The sequence below is a fragment of the Mobula hypostoma genome, chromosome 11 (assembly GCF_963921235.1).
Source record: "Mobula hypostoma chromosome 11, sMobHyp1.1, whole genome shotgun sequence".
Classification (NCBI taxonomy): Eukaryota; Metazoa; Chordata; class Chondrichthyes; order Myliobatiformes; family Myliobatidae; genus Mobula; species Mobula hypostoma.
Genome location: NC_086107.1, coordinates 91,022,970 through 91,049,430, shown reverse-complemented (window position 1 = coordinate 91,049,430; position 26,461 = coordinate 91,022,970). Strand labels below are relative to the sequence as shown.

Sequence of the window (26,461 nt, the reverse complement as noted above, 5' to 3'; positions counted from 1 at the left end):
TAAACATGAAGCCACACTCAGGTTGGAGGAACAACACCTTATATTCCGTCTGGGTAGCCTCCAACCTGATGGCATGAACATCGACTTCTCTAACTTGCGCTAATGCCCCACCTCCCCCTCGTACCTCATCTGTTACTTATTTTAATACACACATTCTTTCTCTCACTCTCCTTTTTCTCCCTCTGTCCCTCTGAATATACCCCTTGCCCATCCTCTGGGTCTTCCCCCCCTCCCCTGTCTTTCTTCCCGGACCTCCTGTCCCATGATCCTCTCGTATCCCTTTTGCCTATCACCTGTCCAGCTCTTGGCTCCATCCCTCCCCCTCCTGTCTTCTCCTATCATTTGGATCTCCCCCTCCCCCTCCAACTTTCAAATCCCTTACTCACTCTTCCTTCAGTTAGTCCTGACGAAGGGTCTCGGCCTGAAACGTCGACTGCACCTCTTCCCAGAGATGCTGCCTGGCCTGCTGCGTTCACCAGCAACTTTTATGTGTGTTGTTCGGATAACTAGTATTGGTCACCAAAGATGCTTGATATCTTAGGTCTATTCAATTAATCTGTTCGTTGGAATATTCCGGTGAAGATGGAACCAGTGAACAACGACTCCTCAGGTGACATCTTCCAGATAGCAAATTTTTCCAATTATTACATTTTTTCTACACCTTCTGCTCGTTCTTTTTGTCTTGTTTGTGTTATGGAAACTGTTGGAATCTGTGACGTACAGTTTGGAACTCGATCAAAGGATCCAGCGCTCTGCTGTGTCCGGATAAGTGCCTTGTGGAGATCAGAGATGGGGGGGCCGAAAAAGTCTGAGAACACAAGCTAACTCATGGAAAAGACCAGAGACAAGGTGTGGGGTCAGGAACAACTCCATCTCGGAGCGGTGAGAAAGATTGAAGCATTGAGGTGAATACAGAGGGGTCAGTGATGGCTCCAACAGAGATGGTCAGCAATCGGATTGGCACGTTCGACCCAGATTGGCAGCATTCGGATCCAGGTTGGCGGTTACTCTTTACGGAAGAACTGAGTGCAGGTGAAAATACCTTTCCCAAATTCTGAGGGTTATGTGATTACTTTATATTGATTTCCTTCAGTTTTTCAGTGTTTTCTTTCTTGTGGACAATTGGCAGGTGGGTGATCTGTTAATTTTTAGTGTGTAAGAGGTAGGGTTGGGTGTGTGATTCTACTGTTACTGTTCTTTTCTGCGAGTGAGGGGTCGGGGATTGTTATGTGTAGGGGGTTGTTGATTGTTATTGTGGCTATTTGTTGCTGGTGAGGGGGGCTTTTGGGGTCTGCGAGTTTTATTTCTTTTCATTTTTGTGCCAGTGAGGGGTGGGGAGTTAATGTCTTTTCTTTCATTTTCTGTATTTCATGGCTATCTGGAAAAGACAAATAATAGAGTTGTATTATACATGCATACTTTGACAATAACATGAACCTTATATTTCAACCTTTAAAATTAATCTTTACCTCACACTAGATGGTCAGATTTATGGGCCATCTTTAAGTTCAAAACGTGCAAATGAGTCTTTCTCACCATCCATGCTCCCAAAAGGCACAAAACCAGCCTCCTTCGCTAATTCAGCTGCTCGGCTGGCAAACTTGGTTATTGTTTCATTCCGCAGATCTAACATAAACCTAACAAAACAGCAGACTTCATTTCAAGCCTTCATTATCCTCTTCTCCACTCTGAGCCAGCCAGAATGGGTTTATTCATATTTGTCTAATAGAACTGCTCAAAATTGATGATGAATGTAAAGAAATAGTGCATTTTTCTTATACTGTATTTATAAAACAGATTTAAGTGTAATGTTGTTTCTGGTGGTTGGTAACAGTATTTTTTGCTTAAACTATTTATTTCAGGCTTCATTGGGTGAACATCAAACACCAGGAAGATACACAAAATGCTGAAAAAAATGCAGCAGATCAGGCAGTGTCTATGGAGAGCAATAAACAGTTGACATTTTGGGCCGACATCCTTCACCAGGACCTCTCCTTAGATGCTGCCTGGCCTGCTAAGTTACTCCAGCATTGTGTGCGTGTTGCTCAAGAGTTCCAGTATCTGCAGAATTTCTTGTATTTATCAAATACCAGGAGCTTCTTTTGAACATTTTAATTTGCTTCACTGAACAATATGAGTTTGTTGCTCCATTCCCTGTATCCCTCTCAGAACTCCTTCAGTCCCACACTACTGTATGGCTGCTGCTGTTTTACAATAAAATGGCACTGAAATGAAAATAGAATCGGCATCCAGCACAGACGTATTTGAATAAATGGTCTAGCACTGGTTCAGTACCCGTGACATCTGTAACAGGGTAATTTGTGTTGAATGAGCTGCAGAAACTGCAATGCTCAGTGCTGGAAGACAACTCAATCCTGCTGTTCAAAATCCCAAAGGAGATGAGTCTGTTAAATCTTGACTCTGTCAATCCAGCCCTGAGATCTCCGGATTTAAGTAAATAGGGTGTGCTGCCCTGGGCGGATATTCTCTACAACTCAAACTGCATATAGATACTCTGCCTGTCTTAAAAAGTGATCCTGCTTGTATCAAAAGATTAAAGATTATCTGGCTGAAAAAATTTATGCGACTGAAAGCTTGGCAAGGAAGTGAACAAGGATTTAATATCACATCTGTTATCAACATAAGATGAAGAATCAAAGACACAAAAAGCTTACTTTGTTAATTCCACAATTAGCGTTGCCTGAGGTGCAGCAATCTGCTTCAACTCTGGTGTTAACTGGTGAACCATACTGGTAAAAGAAAGAACAATAGAAAGTCAAAGTTCAAAGTAAATTTATTATCAAAGTATGTACATTTGACCATATACTACCTTAAGATTCATTTCCTTGCAGGCATTTATAGGAAAATAAAGCAATATTATAGAACTTATGAAAAACTAAGCATAAACAAATACTGACAAATAACCAATGCATAAAAGCAGACAAATCGAGCAAATCAAAAATAAATAATACTGAGACCATGAGTTATATAGAGTCCATGAAAATGAGTCTGTAAGTTGTAGGCAACACACACAAAATGCTGGAGGAACTCAGCAGGCCAGGCAGCATCTAGGAAAAGAGTACAGTCGATGTTTCAGGACGAGAGAAAAAATGCTGAGGAGGAGATTTAAAATGAGTGGTGGGGAGAGAGAAACACAAGGTGATAGGTGAAACCCAAAGGGGAAAGGGATGAAGTAAAGAGCTGGAAAGTAAATTGGTGAAAGAGACAGAAGGCCATGGAAGAAAGAAAAAGGGAGAGGAACACCCGAGGGAGGCGATGGGCAGACAAGGAGATAAGGTTAGAGAGGAAAAAGGGGATGGGAAATGGTGAAGGAGAGGGGGGTGGGGGCATTACTGGAATTTTGAGAAATTGGTGTTCATGACATCAAGTTAGAGGCTACCCAAACGGAATATGAGGTGTTGTTCCTCCAACTGAAGTGTGGCCTCATCACAACAGTGGAGGAGGCCATGGATAGACATATTGGAAGGGGAATGGGAAGTGGAATTAAAATAGCTGGCCACTGGGAGATCCACTTTTTCTGGTGGACAGAGTGTAGTTGCTTGGCGAAGTGGTCTCTCAATCTACGTCAGGTCTCATCAATATCAGTTCAGGGTGAAGTTATCCGCACTAGTTCAGGAGCCTGATGTAGGATAATAACTGTTCCTGAACCTGGTGGCATGGAACCTAACGCTCCTGTACGTCCTTCCTACTGGTGGTAGTGAGAAGAAGGCATGGACTGGGTGGTGGGGGTTCACTTTCTTATGGCAGTGCCTGTTGTAAATATGCTCAATGGTGGGGAGGGCTTTGCCTGTGATGGACTGGGCTGTGTCCATTACGTTCTGTAGGCTTCTGTTGGAACAATATGGTGAATCTAATATCCTGAGAATATCATGTGGAAATGTGACAGAGTAGGATCCAATGAGAAAAATGAAATGTACAAAAGAAAATATAAAATACATGTAAAACAAGAAGTGATGGAAATAAAGGTGTTTGCAATTAACACATGTAGCAAAGTCAAATACACAAAGAAAATCATATATTCACCTGCAGGAGAAGTAGATCACATTAAATAGGTTTCTGTAATTGCTCCTGTTATGAAGCTCTGTCACACAGTTTAATGGTAGGAAATGAATTTTTACATCAGGTAGTGAAAGGTAATCTGAGGTAAGAGAAAGAAAAATTATTGAATGTACTTACAATTTTGCAAGCCAATACAGGAAACCAGAGACCCGCCACAAAAAATAGTCTAACTAAGCAAAAGTTCTGGCATGTCATGCATAGTTTTTGCCAAAAAAAGCACTTCTTTGTAAACAGTTTTCGTATGTTTAAAAGAGGTGCTGGATCACAGAGTAAGAATCTTTAAGTCAGAAACTGGTTGGCGCAGCAACACTTTTTTGGTACATTTCCTGATGTTTTGCACTAAACTCAGAGATATAATGGTCAATGCAATGAATAATTTCTTCCTCTAATCTGATGGCACCTATTCAACACACAAATTTCTGTAGATCCAGCACACAATAAATTACCAGTGGGAACAAGACCCTGGAGGAATGGTACATCACCTTCCCCTTTTTCTCTGTGAACTGTATCACATTCAGCTGTACTGTGGTTTCCATCAGGCCCCATGTTGCCCATCTCATGGCAATGTTTCACTGCTTGTTTCTCTAGCACAATCTCTGGCTGTTCACTTTTGTCAGTTGGTTTGTTCTTTATATGAGAATCCTCTTTCAGAATCTCATCTTCATCTTCATCTTCTTCTGTCATCTCACTCAAGGTGGCCTCTTCCACTGATGGCCTCAGTACATATCTCTCCCCAGTAACCAGCTCATGGAACAAGGCTGTTACGTTATACTCAGAGATATCTTGTGCTGTCTGCAGGAAAGAAACATGACCAACTTTCTTTGTGTCCATTCACTTCTGCACCATTATCTTGATATTACATAGATAAAACTCAAAATATTCCCAAGCACAGTCTGGTTGGCCTAGAACACATCAGTGATCAACAATCTCCTTCAAGGAACACCATCACCCGTGCAAGAAGAAGCAGTTAGATTCCCTCTCCCCTTAATACAAATCCAATCGGTTAAAAGCATAATATCGCCAGGATCCTCCACTCTTCAAACGATCACTAAACCCTTAATGACACTGCTATGTGGAAAGTCATAGAGCTGTGCAGCACAGTAAAAGGTCTTTTGGCCCATCTCATCCATGCTGGCCATGATGTCCATCTACTCTGATCCCATTTGCCTGCATTAGACCTAAAACTCTCTGATTGCCTCGTGTCCAACTACCTGTCCAAATGCCTTTTAAATGTACTGTACCTGTATATGCTTCTGTTACTTCCTCTGGTCAGCTTGTTCCACATACCCACCACCCTCTGTGTGGAAAACCTTTCCCTCAAATATCCTTTAAATTTCTCCCTTTCACTTTAAACCTGTGTCCTCTATTTTCTGAGGAGACTGAGGTCCTTTAACATCTGCCAGACGATGTTGAGGATGTTCTACGAGTCTGTGGTGGCCCGTGCTATCATGTTTGCTGTTGTGTGCTGGGGCAGCAGGCTGAGGGTGGCAGACACCAATAGAATCAACAAACTTATTCGAAAGGCCAGTGATGTTTTGGGGATGGAACTGGACTCTCTCACGGTGGTGTCTGAAAAGAGGATGCTGTCTAAGTTGCATGCCATCTTGGTCAATGTCTCCCATCCACTACATAATGTACTGGGTGGGCACAGGAGTACATTAGTCAGAGACTCATTCCTCCAAGATGCAGCACAGAGTGTCATAGGAAGTCATTCCTGCCTGTGGCCATCAAACTTTACAACTCCTCCCTTGGAGGGTCAGACACCCTGTGCCGATAGGCTGGTCCTGGACATTTCATAATTTACTGGCATAATTTACATATTACTATTTAACTATTTATGGTTCTATTACTATTTATTATTTATGGTGCAACTGTAACGAAAACCAATTTCCCCCTGGGATCAATAAAATATGACTATGACTATGACTATGACTATGACTAGGACCTCCCTGGCCTGGAAAAGAAAAGTCTCTATCTACCACCTATGCCTCTCACAAAGTTATAAACCTCTATAAGGTCACCCTGCATCCTCCTATGCTTCAATTGAGAACAATCCCAGCAATAATCTCTCCTTGTAATTACAGCCCTCCATTTCAGGAAATATCTTGATGAATCTCTTCTTCACTCTTTTGAAGCTACAACAGCCTTACTATAGTGTGGCAGCCAAAATTGTGACTGAAGCAATGTTTTGTGCAACTGCAACACAATGTTCCAACTCTTATACTCAGTGCCTCAGCCTATGAAAGAAAGTGTGCCAAGTGTATCTCCTTCACTACCCCATCCACTTTTGTCATCCTTTTCAGGAAACTGTAAATGTACACCCAGATCCCTGCTATTTACTGTACATGTTTCCCAGTATGTGATGCCCCAAAGTGCATTATATTGTACTTTGAAACACAGGAAATACTGTAGATGCATGAAATCTAGAGCAATGCACATAAAATACTAGAGGAACTCAGCAGATCAGGCAACATCTACGGAAATGAATAAACAGTCAATGTTTTGGGCTGAGACCCTTCTTCAGGGCTGGGAAGGAAGGAAGAAGATGCCAGAATAGAAAGGTGGTGGGGGTGAAGGAGGACTAGCTGGAAGGTGATAGGTGAAGCCAGGTGTGTGGGAAAGGTAAAAGGTTGAAGAAGAAAGAGGAATCTGATAGGAGAGGAGAGTGGACCATGGGAGAAAGGAAAGAAGGCCCACCAGGAGGTGATAAGGTGATAGGCAGGTGAGGAGAAGAGGTAAGAGGTCAGTGTGGGGAATATAAACTTGTCGGATTAAATTAAATCTGCCACCACCCTGCCTAGTTTTCCAGCTAATCTGCATCCTGCTGTATTCTTAGACAAGCTTCTTCACTACCTCTAACTCTACCAACCTATGTGTCATCTGCAGATTTACTAACCAGACCACCCATATTCTCACAAAGTCATTTAGAAAACATTACAAACCACAGAGTTTCCAGCACTGATTCCTGCAGTACACCACTGGTTACAGATCCTTCATCCCCCATTAAAGCCAAAAGCTTTGCAAAGGTCCATATAGACAATGTTGTAGAACATGGACATGAATAGGCAAGTTGACCCCTCCCTGCCTTCATCATCTTTTTTGATTACCTCCTTAAAACTCTAAATTAGATTTGTCCTGTACAAATCCATGCTGATTCCCGCTGATAAATCCTGTCCCTGAGAATTTTCCCCCCAGTTTTTGCCTCCTACAGATATGAAGTTCACCAGTCTTTAGTTTTCTGGAATGTACCCTCCTGCCTTTTTGAATCAGGGACACATGCTATCCTCCAGCCTTCTGGTACATCACCCGAGGCTAACAAAGACGCAAAAATCTCCATTGCCTCCCTTGCTTCCCATAGCATCGTGAAATACATCTCAATTGGCTCTGGAATTTATCATCATAATATATATCTTTAACACTTCTTCCTTAAAAGAAACATGTTCCAGTGTATCAGTGTACTCCTCCCTTGTCTCTTCATCTTCTGCATCCTTCTCCTTGGTGAATACTGATGAGAAGTGTTCAGTTAGAATCCCTCCACTCCACACACACACTTCTCTGTTGGTTCCTGACAGACATATCTTTCCCCCATGGCTCTAATATATTATAAAAGGTATTGTGATTCTCCTTAATCCCACCTGTCAGTCCGTTTTATGTCTTCTTTTTGCTCTCCTAATTTATTTCTCAAGTTCTATCCTCAATAAGCTTCAAAGAACTCGCTTGATACCAATTTCCATACCTGACATAAGCTTTCTTCTTTACCTTAACATGGATGCCATTTGCTTTCTTTAGAAGAGATTCTTCCTCACTGATAATTCCAAATGCAATGTATGGACTAGTGACGATATCTCCCCAGTAACCACGGGCAGGAATTTTCTCTCCCTTCTTTAGAGAAAGAATACAATATTTTAAAGAAGTTATGAAATTAATTAATCATTAACTATACTCATTAAAATATTTTTTCTTACATCTGGGAACCTGTCTAGGAACTGAAATGCATTTTTGACGTATTTAAATACATTAACTTGTAGAGCAGGTGTCTAATAGATGGTGAAATATAACAAGTGTACAACAGATTGTGTGGCTTCTGCTTCAGAAAATGCACAGAACCTGCATTACAACCACTGTGGATCCCAAAGGAAATAGTGTCATTGCAACCAGCTTCCCCTTTGCTGCACCGCACCTATTAAGACTGTCAGCCCTTAAATCCTTATGTCAGTCCAATAGCGCACCACACAGACTACATAGAGGATACAGAGAAGAGACTTCATCAATTGTGCATTCTGTTCCTTGTCTCCAGGGATCCGCATCAGACCTGTACAGTGAGGCACCTCCAGTTTCCACCCAGCTAGCAAGAATCACCTTCCACTCATTTCCAACTCATCACTTGCAGCCTATTTAAACCCAGCTCTCATCCACAGTCCTTTGTTCACTCATTGAACCAGCAGCCTCCACCAGTTGCTCCTAACCTTCAGTTACCTTGATGCCTTCATCAAAGTTGCTGGTGAACACAGCAGGCCAGGCAGCATCTCTAGGAAGAGGTACAGTCGACGTTTCGGGCCGAGAACCTTCGTCAGGACTAACTGAAGGAAGAACTAGTAGGAGATTTGAAAGTGGTAGGGGGAGGGGAGATCCAAAATGATAGGAGAAGACAGGAGGGGGAGGGATGGAGCCAAGAGCTGGACAGGTGGTTAGCAAAGGGGATATGAGAGGATCATGGGACAGGAGACCCAGGGAGAAGGAAAAGTGGGGGGGGGGAACCCAGAGGATGGGCAAGGGGTATAGTCAGAGGGAGAAAAAGGAGAGAGAGAAAGAATGTGTGTATATAAATAAATAACGGATGGGGTACGAGGGGGAGGTGGGGCATTAGCGGAAGTTAGAGAAGTCAATGTTCATGCCATCAGGTTGAAGGCTATCCAGATGGAATATAAGGTGTTGTTCCTCCAACCTGAGTGTGGCTTCATGTTTACAGTAGAGGAGGCCGTGGATAGACATATCAGAATGGGACTGGGATGTGGAATTTACCGTGGAATTCATTACAGAACACAGTATTCTAAATTTGGAATTACCAACATTTTATAAAGCTTCAACATAACATCTCAACTTCTCTGCACAATGCTTTGGTTTATGAAATGTGCCAAAAGCTCCCTGTATGACCCTATCTTCCTGGAACACCACTCTCAATGTTTATTTTCTTTCATCATGGTGGGTACCCTTTCTTAATTCCCTCTGAATGTCTTTTTCACCTAATGCATTTGTGTGTATCCATGAACAGAAGAGACAGTAACTCTTGCTTGCTGCCGTAACGGATCTCTTGGTGCTACCGGATAAGGTATCTGCATGTCACAGATCTTGGAAGGCCTCCGCATATGAATGGTCTCTCTCTCTCTGTCCCTTAATGCTGTCAGAGGATGTTACTAAAGTTCTGCAATTTATAAATTGGACTGTGGACTGTAGTTCAAATTGGTGTCTCTCAGTTCTATGTTTTTTACATTCTGTGTTTTTAACCATTCTTTCTTGTTGCTGTCTGGTGGATTTGTTAGTTTTTTGTGAGTAGGGGTTAGGGGTTTGGAGTTTGATGTTCTTGTAACTGTCTGGAGTGACTTGTTAGATTTTTGTGTTGTGGGGTTGGGAATTGGGGTTTGATGTTCTTGTTGCTGTCTGGTAAGATTTGTTTTTTTTTGTGCGGGGGAGGTTGGGGATTGGGGTTTGATATTTTAGTGTCTGGCATGATTTGTTAGTTTTTTATGGGGGGTTAGGGATTGGGGTTTGATGTTCTTGTTGCTGTCTGGTGTGATTTGTTAGTTTTTTGTGGGGGGGTTGGGGATTGGGGTTTGATGTTCTTGTTGCTGTCTGGCATGATTTGTAAGTTTTTTAGTGCGGGGGGGTTGGAGATTGGGGTTTAATGTTCCTGTTGCCATTTGGCATGATTTGTTAGATTTTTGTGCTGGGGGGTTGGGGATTGGGGATTGCCGCTCTTGTTGCTGTCTGGTGTGATTTGTTAGTTTTTTGTGCGGGGGATTGGGGTTTGCTGTCTTTGGTGCTGTCTGGCATAATTTTTTTTGTGGGGGGGTTGGGGATTGGGGTTTGATGTTCTTGTTGCTGTCTGGCATAATTTGTTTTTTGTGGGGGGGTTGGGGATTGGGGTTTGATGTTCTTGTTGCTGTCTGGTGCGTTTTTTTTCGTGTGGGGCTTGATGTTTTTCCATGTTTTTCACTTTTTGTTTTGGAATCTTTTTGTTATCTGGAAAAGACGAATCTCAGAGTATACTTCATGCATATTTTGATAATAAATGAACTTTTGAACTTTTATCCACTCGTTACAATAGTGATGTGCAAAAGAGCGTCTCACACAACACATAGAACCTTGAAGTGGATGGGCTATAGCAGCAGTAAAGAGGCCAATGAGTGTATATAATTATGATAAAAACAATGGTAAAGATTAAAGAAAGCTGTTGCACATTCTCATTGCCAATAAACAGGTCCCTCGTTTAAAATGTAATAAAACATTCCTACATTTTCTTCATACATGTATGACACTTTCATTACTATGCCACATATACAAAACCGATATTTGATGTGAAATTGGACATACATAATTCATGAGCAGCCCTGAAGCCAGCGATTTGTTAGGAACATCATATAACCCCTCACGGATCTCAAATGCCAAGCCTTTATCTCTCCATTGGTAATATTGCCGGTTGTTTATTACATGAGCCTACAATGGATAAAAGGTATTGAGGTATCAGAATGCGAACAGCACAGTGATGCTGAAGACTTCATCTCAGTAAAATTAGAAACTGAGTTCAGTGAATCATCTCATTACAGTAGTGTAAAATATAGGAATAAAATGCTATTTTAAAGAGATACAAATTTATTTGTATTCCCTATCCTAATTATTGCTCAGCTTCTGACATTGCATCACCTGAAAACTACACATGATTCTAGCTCCTTATATAAAATCCAACAATGTACTTGGGGAAAAAAGGAATTTTAAAAAATAGATTGACAGACATTTCCTGCGTCATTCATTTGAATATTTCCCCTGGTCCAATATATACGGAGCTGTCCTGTGTAAATCATTGCTCGGGTATCACAGACCCCCTACAGTGCTGTGGGTTAATGACTTGGTTTCATGTGTCTCAGAATCTTGAGTGGGAATTGCAGAAATTGTGCAATATAGTTTTGCCTCTCTGCCTTATCAAACGCCAAGGCTACGTTATCCAAATTCTACTCGGTACTCAATTTAGAATTTTAGGCTATATTTCAAACAACAGAAGGCTTTGCTTAAGGCAAGCTCTTTCACTCAAGAAACATTAAATATCTGACGAATCCAAGGGCTTTGGCAGTCTTGCATTCAACACCTGTTGACTCTGTGAAATCTTCTTTTGAATGCACAAAAAAACTTTGAGAAAGATCAATTGCTGAGGTCATACACCACTGAGTGAGGATCGTAATGTCTTCTCATCAGCAAACATCAAGTTTTAAGACAAGTGAATTTCAGTGAGCTCTGATACTTACTCCTCTATCGTACAGCTTCATATGCAAATCCCAGTCATAGGCTCCTTGCTTAGAATCATATCGATTGCCCAGGTATTGCCTGTTTCGTAAATCCCACAACTTATTGATCTGAAACACCTTTGGATCCGGATTCCTCCAGAATTTAAAAATAGCTTCTAACTGGTCTCTCTCTTTAAACTAAAAGGAAAGTGCAAGGAAGATTTTAACATTGAAAATCAAACTCTCAAACTTTCAAAGCAACATTCACATCTTATGGTGACAGGTGGTTAAATAACTTCTGTACTTTTGTTAGTCCCAAAGCTGGAGTATTGTGTACTTTTCTGGTTACCCCATTATAGGAAGGATGTTGAGGCTTTGGAAAAGGTACATTAGAGGTTTACCAGGATACTGCCTGGGTTAAAGGGCATCTGTTATAAGGAGAGGCTGGACAAATATAGATTGCTCTCTCTGGAGATGTGGAGGCCAAGGAGAGACCCGATAGAAGTTCATAAGATTACAAGAGGCATAGATAGACAACTACTATCTTTATCCCAGGACTGAAATGTCTAATATCAGAGGGTATGCATTCAAGATGATAAGGATTAAGTTCAAAGGAGGGCAAGTTTCTTGCACAGAGGGTGGTGCCTGGAATGTGCTGCCAGGTGTGATAGTAGAGGCAAATACAATTGAAGTGTTCAAGCCGCTCTTATACAGGTGCATAAATATGCAGGAAATGAAAGAATATGGACATTGTGCAGGCAGAAAGGATTAATTTAATTGGGTATTTGATAACTTATTTAAACAGTTCATCACAACATTGTGAGCCAAAGGACCTGTTTCTGTGTTGTACTTTTCTATGTTCTATAGTATCAAGTTTCAAGTATTCTATCCTAAGCTTGCAGCTAGTAGCCAAGGTATGGAAGCCATGGTAATGTACAAATAGTGACTTGTAGTTCAATTCCTCTTATGCACAATCCTCAGATTTATGAATCCAAAATACATCAATATGATGCCAAAGGGAATGCATTACTACACACCACCCTAGTGAGAACAAAATGTGTTCATTCACGGGGTTTCTAGTGGGAGCTATGACAAGGAAAAATCACAGGCAACGCCAAACAAACTGGCAGCCTATATCCGCTCACAGGAAGCTCATAGCCCCCCCCCCACACCAACCAGGGGTATAGAGTGCATAAGTCAATGGCTGCATTCACCACAGATATTTGTGGAGGCAGGTAGTATGGAAAGGGGAGTGCATAAATTTCACCAACAAGAAAGGAAACCCTTTTATGTTTGGGAGGAACAAAGAATGAGGAACAGACAAAATTAAACAGTAGAGCTTTGGAGGCCCCTTTTTGTCTGCTTGACTGTCTCTAAGATGTAATGCTTCTTTCTGGGTTTGCCTCTGGATAATCTACATTAGGGACAGGATGACAAACAGCAAATTTATCAAAACAGTAAATAAGTGAACCATGTCCAAATTGATCAAACATAATATGGGGACGTGTCTGTTTCATTGAACTCCACATACATACATAACTAATGTATCATATTTAAATCACAATAATATGAAATGAGGAACACTAGAGATTCTGCAGATGCTGGAAATCCAAAGTAATACACACAAAATGCTGGAGGAACTCAGCAGGTCAGGTAGATCTATGGGGGGGATTAAAGAGTCGATATTTTGGGCTAAGACCCTTCATGGGACTCTTCATCCTGATGAAGGATCTCGGCTGAAATGTTGACTGTTTATTCTCCTTCATAAATATGAAATGAGGGTTTTTTTAAAGTACTGGAAATGTTACACTTTGTTTATACACCAGTGAACAAGAGCTGGAGGAAAGCAAGACTTTGCTACTGTGTGTTTTCCTTCCATGTTTGTTCTCTTTGAGAAGATGCTGCATCAAAACAAGGCACCATCAGAAACTGCAGGAAACACTCAGCAGGTCAGGCAGCATCTGTAGAACCAGAAGCGGAGTTAACGTTTCATTTTGAAAATGGTCCAGCATTTTCTGTTTTTATTTCAGATTTTCATCATCTGCAGTGTTTTGTGTTTTCCGTGACGAGAAGCTACACTCTTCACTTACCTTTAGACTCCCCATGTCAACCATCGGCAGTTTCTTATGAAGGTAATCAAGATCCGTGATGTAGTGGATGAAATTGTTAGCATTCTCCTGCAGATAATTTGCAGATTGGCTCCGTATCAGACTATTACCAAACAATTCAAGCAAGAGTTCAGTCTTTTCTGCCAAAGAGAGAGACAGTTGAAGTGTTCATTGATTTAGAAACAGAATAGTATATTATATATTAGAAAAAGCTCACAGAGTAAACAGTGCACATGATAATAATAAATACAACGATAATACAGCAACAAGTACAAAATAACAGAATGGTGCACAGTAGTGCAATCTGTAGTACTAGAAATGCTAAAGTGACAATAATAGAGGAAATAGAATCAAGGGTTCCGGAATGCGAAAGATGATTGGTTCAGAAGTCTGATAAAACAAAGATAAGCACCACAACTGGTGAACTGGCACGCAAGGGAGACATTTTACTGGAAGGTACCTTGTAAACCCATGGAGCTTGGGGGCTCCAGAGCAACTGTGAGAAAAAGGAGGTGTCGGCCTATCAACTCCAAGTTATTCTCCACAATGTAGAACTGGTAGAAGGAAGTAACAAATTGTTATTCTATAGAGTACAATTGTAAAACACAGGTGGTACATTACAATTCTTTGTAAATATCATCCTAAATAAAATATCATTTTACACCAATTATGATTGTAAAATACATTACAATTACTTTGTAATTTGTAATATATTACAACTCTTTGTTGAACAGCATCTAAAAAGCATGACAAAAATGATTTTACAAAAATCTTCACTAATTGGATATATGTTTTCTTTGTCAAACAGCTCGTTCATCCAGAAAGAATGTTCTGGGCTGCAATATTTACCAGTGCAAATGCGACTGTTTATCAAGAGGCAAGGTAGGAACAAGATCACTTGGCACTTTGAGCCTGCGCTGCTATTCATCGAAATCGAGGCTGGACTTCCACCTCAATACAAGTTTCCTGCACCATCTCCACATATTTCCCCTAATATCTGGAAATCCATTGATCTCTGTTCTGAATGAGCTCAGTGATCATCCTCCACCACCAACAGGGGTAGGGTATTCCCCCAAAGACTCACCACCTTCTTCATCAAGAAATTCCTCCTCACCTCAAGCCTAAATTCCCTACTCATTTATTCTGAGATTTTGATCCATGGTTCTAGATTCCTTAGCTTTAAGTGATGTGTGTACACATGTGTGGGTTCCTTTGCACATCAACATCATCCAGTCTCTCACCGTTTAAAAGAAATTCTTATTTTACTGGCTTGTGCCTCAATACAGATTTTATCAGATTTTTCACATTACACCTGCAAAGATCTTGCCCACTCACTCACCTTGTCTACATCCACGTGAAGCCTTGTTATATTCTCCTCCCTATTTACAACTGGTTCATCAGTAAACTTTGAAGTATTTACCATTTGAACAAAGAACATTACACCACATTTCAGGCCCTTCAGCCCACAATGTTGTGTCGATCTTTTAAACTACTCTGAGATCAGTCTAATCTTTCCCTCCTACATAGCCCTTTATTTTTCTATCATCCATCTGCCTTTCTAAAAGTTTTCTTTAAATGTTTTTTAAATGTAGAAACTAATAAAAATATTGAAAGAAAATGTCCATAAATTAGAGAATTTAAGATTTTTAAGAGTTTAAGAAATTGAGAGTTTCTTAAAGTTAGTTGCCTCAATCATGAATAGCTGGGACCCAGCCACTTTGTTGGTAACTAATTGTATTCTTTCACATCAAACTCATGACAGTTGATATCAGAACTTGGGACTAGGAGAATCACAAATTTTGCTGCTCACATTGCTGATTATTGACACACTGAAGTCTCACTGGAAAATGGATGTGCTCACAATTGGTGAGGACATTATTGACTTCAACAGACTGATGTTGCACTGTTAAAGCAGTTGGCTTCAGTAAACTAATATTTCAGCATGAACTGACAGCCTTGGGAAAGGAAGGAAATAAACTCAAAAGAGATTCTGCTGTGTCACGATCCTTACATGAAGCTTGCTCCGTGGCCAACGGTGAGCCTGGCAGATAGTTGTTAAAAGATGCCGGCTGTCACCAGCACCAACCATGAGAATATGCAGTTCAGGGACATTATCTTCATCTGTGCACAGTGCTTTCATTGACACAGATAAGCCTGAGAATAAAGAGAGTGAAGATTACATAAGATGCAGTTAGAAGAAATAGAACAGAATTTTAAGTTTAACTTTTATATCAATTCTGATAAGAAGCTCTCTATTTTATTCCCATTGCATCCACAAAAGGGAAGGCAGTAAAGTCAGAAAATCACATATTCCATTGCTGGTGTTTTATAGTGTACTGGTGTTTGAGGAAATGTCTCCCTAACCAGTCACTTTATTAATAGAATCAAATGCTGTATATTATTCAAACAACCAATATTGTTTCCCTGTTTTGCTTCACAATCTCTTATAGAGCTTTGGTCTCACATAACATACCTCAGCCAGGTGAGCACCCTTCTTACTTCCAGACTGTTAAGACTTTTAAGAATGTTTCATTCTTCTAAACTCTAGAGAATACAACTCCAGGCTACATCATTCTTCCTCATACAGCAAACATTCAGTCAGGTGAACCTTTATTGCATGCTTTTGAGATCAAACACATCCTGCATCAAGTAAGGAGATAATACTACAGCTCTAATAGGCTTTCTTATTCCTGTATTCAAATGTTGAACTTCAGAGAATTGTATACAAGTATGCCCAAGTCTCTTTGAACATCAGCTCTACACAGTCTGGTCAGTTAACAAGTACTCTGCATTTTTGTTGTATGTGCCCAAATGAATGATCTCATATTTTTCCATAGAATATTCCATTTGCTGTGTTCTCACCCACTCACTCTAATTACACATATCCTTTTGTAGTCCCTCTCCATTCTCCTCTGAACTTATGATCTCAATTAGTTTAGTATTGTTTTAAACAGTACATTTCTATCTCTCTGACTCAAATAACAGAAGGTCCAACTGAGTTTTCAACGGTTTCATGCTCTGAGTTATTTCTAATTTGTTTATTTTGCTCTCTTCCATCTTCCATTAGCTTAAGCCACAGTGCTGTTTTGCTTCATTGCCTGTCTTTTGGACAGAGGTTTCTTTGTAAATGTTCAAAGTGGAAATTAAAATTATTATCAAAGTACATGCTATATATCTCACTAGAGATTCATTTTCTCACCGGCACACTCAGTAAATCCAAGAATCAATGAAAGACCCACCCCAACAGGCAAAAAGAATGAAATAATAATAGTAATAAATAAATATTCAATAAATATTGAGAACATGAGGTGAACACTCCTTGAAAGTGAGTCCACAGGAACAGTTCAGTAATGGGGTAGGTAAAGTTGAGTGAAGTTGTCCCACTGGTTCAAAAGACTGATGTTTGAGAGAGAGTAACTGTTCCTGAACTTGGTGGTGTGGATCCTGAGGCTCCTGTATCTTCTTCCTGATGGCAGCAGTGAGAAGAGGGCATTATCTGGGTGATGGGGGTACCTGATGATGGATGCTGCTTTCCTGTGACAGCACTCCATATAAATGTGCTCAATGGTGGAGAGGGCTTTACTGTATACACTACTTTTTGTAGGATTTTCCATTCAAGAGTATTGGTGTTTCCATACCATGTCTTGATGCAACCAGTCAATATACTCTCCAGCACACATCTGTAGAAGTTTGTCAAAGTTTTAGATGTCATACCGAGTTTTGGCAGACTTCTAAGGAAGTAGAGGCGCTGCTTACATCCTGGATCCGGGACAGGTCCCCTGAAATAACACAGAGGAACTTAAAGTTGCTGCCCCTCTCCACCTCTGATCCTCTAAACTTGCCACTGAAGACTTTGCTTTCAGGTGAGCCTAATGTCTGGAAGAACTTTTGCAAACTCCCAGCTGCTGATGACCCTGTGATTTCAGTATCTGAGGCTGATGTGAGAGCATCCTTTAGGCGAGTGAATCTATGGAAAGCATCTGGTCCTGATGGGATACCTGGCTGAGTGAGACCTGTGCTGATCAACTGGCTGGAGTGTTCACCAACATCTTTAACTTCTCACTTCAGCAGTCTGAAGTTGCCCACCGACTTCAACCAGGTTGCAAGGTTACTGGTGCCTAAGAAGAACATAGTAACCTGCCTCAATGACTATCGTCCAGTAACACTTACACCCACTGTGATGAAGTGTTTTGAGAGGTTGGTTATGAAACATATTAAGTCCTGCCTGAGAAGTGACTTGGGTCTGCTCTAATTTGCCTACCAGCACAACAGGTCCACAGAAGATGCCATTTCATTGGCTCTTCACTCAACCCTGGAACATCTGGAAAGCAAAGTTGCATACATCAGGATGCTCTTTATCGACTGCAGCTCAGCATTCAATGCTGCCACCTCCTCAAACTGATCAATAAGCTTCAAGACCTTGGCATCAATATCTCCTTGTGCAATTGGATACTGGATTTCCTCACTTGCAGATGCCAGTCACGTCAGATTGGCAACATCTCCTCCACAATCTCTATCAGCACAAGGCTGTGTGCTTAACTTCCTACTCTATTCGTTTTACACTTATGACTGTGTGGCTAAGCACACCTCTACTGAGATATTTAAATTTGCTGACAACCCACTGTCATTGGCTGATTCAAACTTGGTCATAAATCAACAAATAGGAGGGAGATTGAAATCTGTCTGAGTGATGCCACAACAACTACCTCTCACTCAATGTTAGTAAGACCAAAGAGCTAATTATTGACTTCAGGAAGAAGAAACTGGAGGTCCATGAATCAGTCCTCATCAGGAGATCAGAGACTGGAAATGTAAGAATTCTAATTCTGATTCGTTAAACTCCATTGTCATTTGCCAAACCTTTGAGCACCATCTTGGATAATCACTGGTTTTAAAACACACCCAATCACATTTTTTCCGTCCTGTTCACCCACACCTCCATCACACTAGAGGTTCTGCAGATGCTGTTAATCTTGAGCAAAACACACAAAATGCTGGAGGGACTTAGCAAGTCCGGCAGCATTAATGGAGGGAAATAAACAGTTGATGTTTTGGGCTGAGACCTACCATCAGAGAAGCCTGGTGAGGGTGTTGGCTGAAATGTCAACTCTTTATTTTCCTTCATAGACTCTAAAATATTGTTTGGGTGATGGTCGGATTGTTTGAACCAAAAGCAGCTGATGAATATGACCTCCACATACTCTGTTACAATACTTTTAACTGATGGAGTTTGAAGAATTAAAGTTACTATGATTAATTTTATTTCACATATTTTTTCCAAATCGCTCTCACCTTTTTTTTGAAAATCCATTGCTGGGCTGAACCCCCACCAGGTCACCGTTCCGAATCCCTCCCCAGTCCCACAGGCAGTCATTTCTCGATACCAGTCTGAGGGATAAGTAAACAATAACACAGTCCATTAAACTGAAGGAGTTAGGCTTCTTGTTCTGATTCTGATTCTGTTTTTAAGTTTGAAGCACTGTTTTCTAAGAATTATGGCCACCATTTTACTGTTGTTAGGCTCTCTTCCTTCTCTTGCTGGGTTAATTCATCTATGACTAGCTTCCCTCAAGCCAAAATGTTATTCTCAGTTCCAGCAGTCACCAGTGTCATTTACATCAGCAGTAAAAACTGCTGTCCAGATGTTTGACTCCTAAAGACGTAAATTTATTCCCTAACTTTTACTGACTGCAAAACATTATTAGAAGTGGAATTGAACAATGAATGCATCATAGTTTAATCTATACTTTCAGAACATGGGGAAAGATTTGCTACTTGGATCATATTAGCTCTTAGTGTGAACTGAGAAACAAGGGAAATGAATGAACAGGAGATATGACACTGGCACCCACTTCAACACTTCCCTGTGTGCGGCAGGGCAACATGCAATATACACCAGGCATTTACTGATGTCTACAGATATGTGTGTCACCTATCACGGCAAAGCTAGGGAAAAGGGGTATCTACACAGTACAGTGCAAAAGTCTTAGTCATATCCGGTTTCAGATGGTATGGCCTCCACAGAGCCCTGATCGAGGTTGTCTGAGGTTTCCTGGTGAGACAGAAGCAAGTGAGACAGACAAAGTCTGCAGAAGAACTATGGCAAGTTCTCCTAGATGTTTGGAACAACTTACCAGCCAATCTTATAAAACTGCACAACAGTCTACCTGAGAGAACTGATGCAGTTTTAAAGGTAAAGGGTGGTCACAACAAATACTGATTTGATTTAGTTTTTTTAACTGCTAATTGTTCTTCATACTTATTTTTTGATATTTAGAAACTTTTCAATATTTTTGCTTTACAGATTTTTTTGCATGTGCCTAAGACTTTTGCACAGTACTGTACTTCCCTGGGTGATATGAGTTCACTCAATGAACAAACAATTGCTAAAGACTGTTGCTACATTATTTTTGATTTTTTAACCAGTAATACCATGAATTCTAAAATGTCACACTGTGGTATGTAGTTTCTTTGGCACAACAACCCCTCAGCCGGAAGTCTTTCCCTACATAAAACCTTCACCTTCAAATTTGATTATTCCATAACCCCCCCAATTCCAGTCCATGACCTGCAGTCCCAGTTCATGATCTCAGTCTTTGACCCCAGTCTGTCACCCTTGTTCCAGTTAATGATTTGAGACCATGACCCCCAATTTCAGTTCATGACCTCAGTCCACGATGGCCATCCGCAGGTCATGATCCCAGTCCCAGTTTCTGACCGCTGCCCCAGTTAACGATCCTGGTCCATGACCCCAATCCCAGTTCATGACCTCAGTCTATGACCCCAATATAAATTCATGACCCCCAATTCCAATTTGACCCCAGCCCTAGGTCATGACTTCAGCCCCAATTCATGACCACCGGCGCCAGATCATGACTCTAATCCCAGCTCATGACCCACACACCAACCGTTTACTGCCAGATATGTACGGGAGGGACGCAGTTCTCACGGATTGGGCCCGGTAACCACCGCCTATGTTGTGACCAACCTTCAGACGATGAAGTCGCCGAGCTTGAACTTTGTAAACTCTCACCGCACGCCTCAGGTGACAAACGGCACTCTGCACCAATCAACCCTCGCATTAGCTGGTAGAGCCAATCGAAAATTGGTGAAGGCGGGACTACCGGTCCAGCGGGGGACGCGGTCTCCAGAGCAACGAGTGGACCAACGGTCAACATAGGCGGCGCGCGCAGGGGGCTTGTAAAGCGGTCGCGCGCTCTGCCCTCTCGCGCGCCTTCCGTCTGCGCATGACTACGGAAGAGAATGACTACAGCAGCTCGGCGCTGGTCGCCGATGGGTCACGTGTTACTTCTCGCTGTTCGCGGTCCGAACTGAGATGTGGGGTAGTGGGTTCGAGTCCCGCCTGGGCACCAAGTGCTGCACTGTCAGAGGCTCTGACTGCTTACATGAGGTAACAAGAGTAAAATATTTCAGAATAGCGTTTATTATTACTGTTCCTATCCCACTACTGTAAGGATTTCATGGACCACCTGTACGTTCAAAATAAACTTTTGACCTCCCATTCTACCTAGCATGACGTTCCGCCATATTGCCTGCTTGCACTGCGCTTTCTCTGTAACCGCTTTCTGATATTGCTGTTCTATTGTTTTACCTCATTATTCTTCTGGTTTGGAATGATCTCTATGGTGGCATGCAAAACTAAGATTTTCACTCCGACACGAGGAATTCTGCAGATGCTGGAAATTCAAGCAACACACATCAAAGTTGCTGGTGAACGCAGCAGGCCAGGCAGCATCTCTAGGAAGAGGCGCAGTCGACGTTTCAGGCCGAGACCCTTTTCACTCTGCCTCGGTACATATGCCAAGTCCAGTAGGCCACAAGGAATTGGGCCGCATGCACCATTGAACTTGCCAGTAGTTGGACAGTGAATGAGACATTCATTGACCTGCTGAACAGCCAGAAATGATCTTGTACAGTAGCGGCTCGCCACTACCCCTCATAGAACTGTGTCCTGACTACAGCAGCACCTCACCGGTAACTAACTGGGCAGTGGCGTCCATTTTTTTTATTGGCGAGGCTCTCGATATTTATTGCTTATTGATTTATTATTATTATTTATTTCTTTTTCTATTTGCACAGTTTGTTTGCACACTGGCCCAACGCCAAAGTTGGCGTGCTCTTTCACTGATTCTGTCATGGTTATTATTCCATAGATTTATTGAGTATGCTTGCAAGACACTGAATCTCAGGGTGGTTGTACATGGTGACAGAATACATGATAATAAATTTACTTTGAATTTTATAATGGAGAGTCCCGTTAATTTACTGGAATATCACAGGATATCTACAAATTGCTGTTCAAACCTGCCTGAAGTTTTGGCCCTCTGATGCATCTGCCTACATTACTAGTGACAAATTGTGGGTTGAGGTTCCATGTCTGGGTCCTACAGCTCTCCTGTCTGGGATACTGAGAAAACAAAAGCCCATTGAGAAACAGATTAACACTCAAACAATGGATCCCAGGGTTATATATGGTGACATATAAGCACTTCGATACTTTGAGGATAAGAGGTATAGATCGAGTGCGTAGCCAGAGACTCTTTCTCAGGGGTTGAAGGGGTCAATATAAGGGGCATAATTTTAAGGTGATTGGAATAAAGTACAGTATAGTGTAGGTTTTTACTTTCAGAGTGGTGGGTGCATGGAACACCCTACCAGGGGTGGTGCTAGAGGCAGATACATTAGGGGCATTTAAGAAGCTCTTAGATTGGCACATGGATGTTAGAAAAAAGGAGGGCTACATGGGAGGGAAGGTTTAGATTGATCGTGGAGTAGGTTTTGGCCTGTTTGGCGTGAATTTGGCCTGTCCCCTAAAACCCTCACTAATTTTTGTAGATGCACTGTAGAAAGCATTCTTCTAGGGTGCATCGCAACCTGGTATGGAAGTTGTCCTGTCCAAGACCGAAAGAAACTTCAGAAGATCGTGAACACGGCGCAGCACATCACACAAACCAATCTTCTGTCTTTGGACTCACTTTACACCGCATGCTTTCGGAGCAGTGCTGCCAGGATAATCCAGGACATGACCCACCCAGCCAACACACTTTTTGTCCCTCTTCCCTCCGGGAGAAGGCTCAGGAGCTTGAAGACTCGTATGGCCAGATTTGGGAACAGCTTCTTTCCAACTGTGATAAGACTGCTGAACGGATCCTGACCCAGATCTGGGCCGTACCCTCCAAATATCCGGACCCGCCTCTGGGTTTTTTTGCACTACCTTACTTTCCATTTTTCTATTTTCTATTTATGACTTATAATTTAAATCTTTAATATTTACTAATTTTTACTATTTTTAATATTTAATATTTGTAATCCAGGGAGTGGGAAGTGCAGAATCAAATATCGCTGTGATGATTGTATGTTCTAATATCAATTGTTTGGTGACAATAGAGTATAAAATATAAAAGTATAAACAGTTGGGCCAACATGGTGAACTGAAGGGCCTGTACTGTTCTGTATTGTTCTATGTTCTAGGACTTATGTTCCGTTTTCTGTGTCCTCTGCATGTTTTATGAAGTCTTCCTGTGCAGAATATGCCTGCAGCATTTGCCGACCAACAAAACAGAAATTTGTTTAATAAAACAAATGCTTTTCACTCTGGGCTGGAAGGTTACTTTGAATACACCAGTTTCTCTGCAATTCACAGCAGCGAAATTGCTTTAGATCTATCACTGCCCAGCTCAGAGAGCAGCTGCTTGGCACTTTGTTCCTGAGCCCTGCCTCTAGTTGTAAGTCTTTCAGACAGCAGATTAGAAATAATGAGAAAATAATGGGATGAAGAATGGTCGTTCAGTCTGTGTCTGTGCACAAACTGCTCCATTATGGTTACTACTCAATGCACTTATTCCCCCAAGAAAAGATGTTTCTTTTTTGCTTTGGAGTTTCCCAGGAGAGGTTTAAGTGTTGAAGAGAGATTGCCATGACATCACCAGTCCCGAAGTCCCAATTCCATACTGCTGGCTGTGTGATTTCGTTGCTTAAGTGCCTACTGCTAGGCTCCTGACACAGACAATCCACTCTTGAGTACTCTCATGGTTAGAGGTTGCCAAGTGGATAGGAGAAAATGTGTAAGAATGTGCTCAAAGTCTCCTTGAAGAAATGCTTCAGGCCCACTTACTCCTAGGATGGCCATCAAGCAGAGGGTAGGTCCTTTGGTCTAGAATACCTGGGCCAAACCCATCGAACAGAGAATGGTACACCACAGGAACAGGCCCTTCGACCCACAGTCTCTGGGCCAAAACACTGCTGCAAGTTAAACTAAACCCTTCTGCCTGCACATGATCCGTGTCCCTCCATTTCATGCATAATCATGAGTCTGTCTAAAACCTTTTTAAACACCACTAATATTATACCACCATTGGTAGTGTAGGAGGCACTGCCTCCAAAAGGCAACAACCATCCCTACCAATTAAACCATGCCATCTTCTTGCAGCTGCCATCAGGCAGGAAGTACAGAAGCCTGAAGTCCCACGCCACCATGTTCAAGAACAGTGACTTTCCCTTCAACCATTTGTTTCCTAGTTTAGTACCACTTTGATCACTTTGCACTAAAATAAAACTTCAAATTTTGTTCTAATTGTGTTCTTTCTTGTAAAAATTGTGTGTAATTTATGTTTAATTTGTGTTTTTCTAATGATTTCTGTTTATCTGATGCTCTGTATGTACTTGTGATGCCACTGCAAATAAGTTTTTCATTGCACCTGCACTTGCACTTGGCAGATGACTTTAACTTCACCAGGTGTAATGACCAACGTTCTCCTGGAGAGGGTGCACTTGGACAATATTAGATGTATCTGCAAAGGGGTTCACCCAGCACTCACCCATAATAAACAGTGTGAACAGACAGGGACAGAGAGAGGGGGAGAGGAGAGGGTGGGAGCAAGAGGGAGAGGGTAAGGGAAGAGTGGTTGGGAGAGGACAGGGGAGAGGGATTGGGGAGAGTTAGAGAGGGGTTGGGAGAGGAGAGGGGGAGTGGGGACAGAGGAGGGGGAAGGAGGGAGGGATTGAGAGGGTGTGAGGGAAATGGAAAGGGGAGAGGGTTGATATTCGTGACATTTCCACTCTGACATCCACCTTTGACTTCTGTCTGACACATTTGTTCAAATACCCACCATGCTGTGTGCAAAGCAGGTGGAATGTAGCACAGTGGTTGGTGCAATCACTTGTTACCCTTGGGAAGTCAGACAGATTTCCACCTTGACCTCTAGAGTATGTAGTGTCTGCACTTGTGGAGCAGTGTACTGGAATCGATTCTTGTTTGCATCTTGCACTTCGACCACGTGACCTTATTTAGAGATGTAACACGGTAACAGGCCCTTCTCACCCAATGAGCCTGCGCTGTCCAATTACACCCCTGTGACCAATTAACTTACTGAGCTGTACACCTTTGGATTGTGGGAGGAAACCGACAAACTCCTTATGGACAGCGGTGAGAATTGAACTCTGGTCGCTGGTGCTGTAATGGAATCGTGCTAACTGCTGCACTGTCGTGCTCAACTGTGTTGGCTGAAGCACCTGATGTGAATGTGGTCAGACTGAATGGTTCTCCGCATGCTCCCACCCCCTGGTTGTACACAATGAGGTGCGGGCTGAGGTGACAAGTTTGGGTGGGTGGCCAGACTGAACAGATTTCTATCCACACAGTGGAGTGCTGACTGCGGTGATGAGTTTGGGTGGTGGGCAACCAGTCTAGAAATAACCAGCTCCAGTCACAGTGCATGAAGAACAATAACTTAAGTTTTATTCAACAGATCAAACTTCCGTTCACAAAATAGAATTCTATCTGCTCACCGCAATCTCTGATCGTTTTAGGGTTCGTGATACAGTCCTTTCTCTTATTCCTCTTTCAGCTATTTTGTACTGTTGATGTTACCTGCATTTTTCCTTTTTTCTTCAATACCGTTACCTTGTAGCTTTCTCTCTTCACTCATTTCACCTCCCGGTCTAACTTCCCCCTTACAAAACAGGCACAACGCTACACAATCATAGAATGAAAATAGAATAACAATATGACCAGATCTGGAATAAAAACAGTTTCCTTGAATATAATCACTGTGCCCAGACTGCCTGAAAAGTAGAGAAACACTTGGCCTTATTCAAGGCTGTTCTGAACACACTGTGATATCCTGGGACAGGTACATGTGTAGGCTCATCAACAACTTGTTTGTGATAATATTTTACAAATAGCCACAAAAAAAACAAACAGCTGTTCAAAGCTTATTCAACTACTGCGTCTCCTAATGGCCCGTGTGTGATATCATGACGCCTTGATGCCCAGGGCGATATCGACCTCTTCCTCAGGCTGGAGGGTGTGCCACTGCGCGATGGGTCGCCTGGGGTTGGCCAGCATGTCCGACCAGTGTCGGAGCTCAGCGCCGGTTGCATTGCAGCCCACAAAACACTTGCCGATTGCTTCGTTCTTTCCCAGCTTGTCGTAATCCAGAACAGTGATGACCACTTGGACTTTCTGCAAGATACAGATTGTTACTTCTCACCTAAGAAAGGCATGGCATAGTCTGGTAAATTCAGTTCCAGAAACATCCAGTGTCGTCTGACCATCAACCTCATTTATATATTAGGCCCTTTTGTATAGATATGTCCTTAAAACACTGAACAAAGAAATACAACAGAACTAATGAAAAACTACACACTAACAAAGACAGACAAGCAATCAATGTCAGCTTTTGTCTGTGAGTAGTTTTTCATTGATTCTATAGAATTTCTTCATTCTACAGTGAATCCCTGCAAGAAAATGAACTT

At 41.9% G+C, this 26,461-nt stretch overlaps 3 protein-coding genes across 16 annotated transcripts in view; 1 reads left to right on the top strand and 2 right to left on the bottom strand.

Moving 5' to 3' along the window:
* Nucleotides 1–26,461, top strand: part of LOC134353936 (uncharacterized) — a 431,517-nt gene that overhangs the window by 75,416 nt on the left and 329,640 nt on the right. For 5 of the 7 annotated variants that reach the window (XM_063062506.1, XM_063062507.1, XM_063062505.1 and 2 more), the window contains exons 2-3: nt 13,607–13,708; nt 14,493–14,566. In XM_063062506.1, the coding sequence (XP_062918576.1) occupies nt 13,607–13,708; nt 14,493–14,566 (176 nt within the window). Of the gene's footprint in view, nt 1–13,606; nt 13,709–14,492; nt 14,567–20,967; nt 21,096–22,540; nt 23,014–26,461 lie in introns of those variants that run through there. The other 2 variants (XM_063062502.1, XM_063062508.1) reach the window with 2 other exon arrangements.
* On the bottom strand, nt 485–20,793 carry LOC134353934 (dynein axonemal assembly factor 3-like). 5 transcript variants are annotated; one of them, XM_063062494.1, is made up of 13 exons: nt 20,593–20,793; nt 18,977–19,072; nt 15,696–15,838; nt 14,145–14,238; nt 13,667–13,824; nt 11,598–11,774; nt 10,672–10,794; nt 7,840–7,959; nt 4,563–4,872; nt 4,045–4,159; nt 2,676–2,750; nt 1,470–1,637; nt 485–1,378 (listed from the first exon to the last, which is right to left on the bottom strand). In XM_063062494.1, exons 2-12 carry the CDS (start codon nt 19,056–19,058, stop codon nt 1,490–1,492), a joined length of 1,545 nt encoding a protein of 514 aa, XP_062918564.1. In that variant the 5' UTR covers nt 19,059–19,072; nt 20,593–20,793; the 3' UTR covers nt 485–1,378; nt 1,470–1,489. The 5 variants fall into 5 exon arrangements, with proteins under 5 accessions (XP_062918564.1, XP_062918562.1, XP_062918563.1 ...); XM_063062492.1 differs by having other exon boundaries at nt 7,840–7,962; nt 20,593–20,789; XM_063062493.1 differs by having other exon boundaries at nt 7,840–7,962; nt 20,673–20,696.
* The window catches only part of LOC134353935 (synaptotagmin-1-like), a 142,918-nt gene continuing 141,868 nt past the window's right edge, over nt 25,412–26,461 (bottom strand). For all 4 annotated transcript variants that reach the window (XM_063062497.1, XM_063062501.1, XM_063062500.1 and 1 more), the window contains exon 9: nt 25,412–26,168. In XM_063062497.1, the coding sequence (XP_062918567.1) occupies nt 25,959–26,168 (210 nt within the window). In that variant the 3' untranslated portion in view covers nt 25,412–25,958. The remainder of the gene's footprint in view (nt 26,169–26,461) is intronic.

Excerpts from the sequence above, each read along its gene's own strand:
- LOC134353934 (XM_063062492.1), bottom strand. The coding sequence starts at position 19,058 with ATGACTGCCTGTGGGACTGGGGAGGGATTCGGAACGGTGACCTGGTGG. Across the intron at positions 15,839-18,976 it reads AATGGATTTTCAAAAAAAAG|GCTTATCTGTGTCAATGAAA; the intron begins GTGAGAGCGATT and ends CTTTATTCTCAG. Across the intron at positions 4,873-7,839 it reads CAAATGGCATCCATGTTAAG|ACAGCACAAGATATCTCTGA; the intron begins GTAAAGAAGAAA and ends TCTTTCCTGCAG.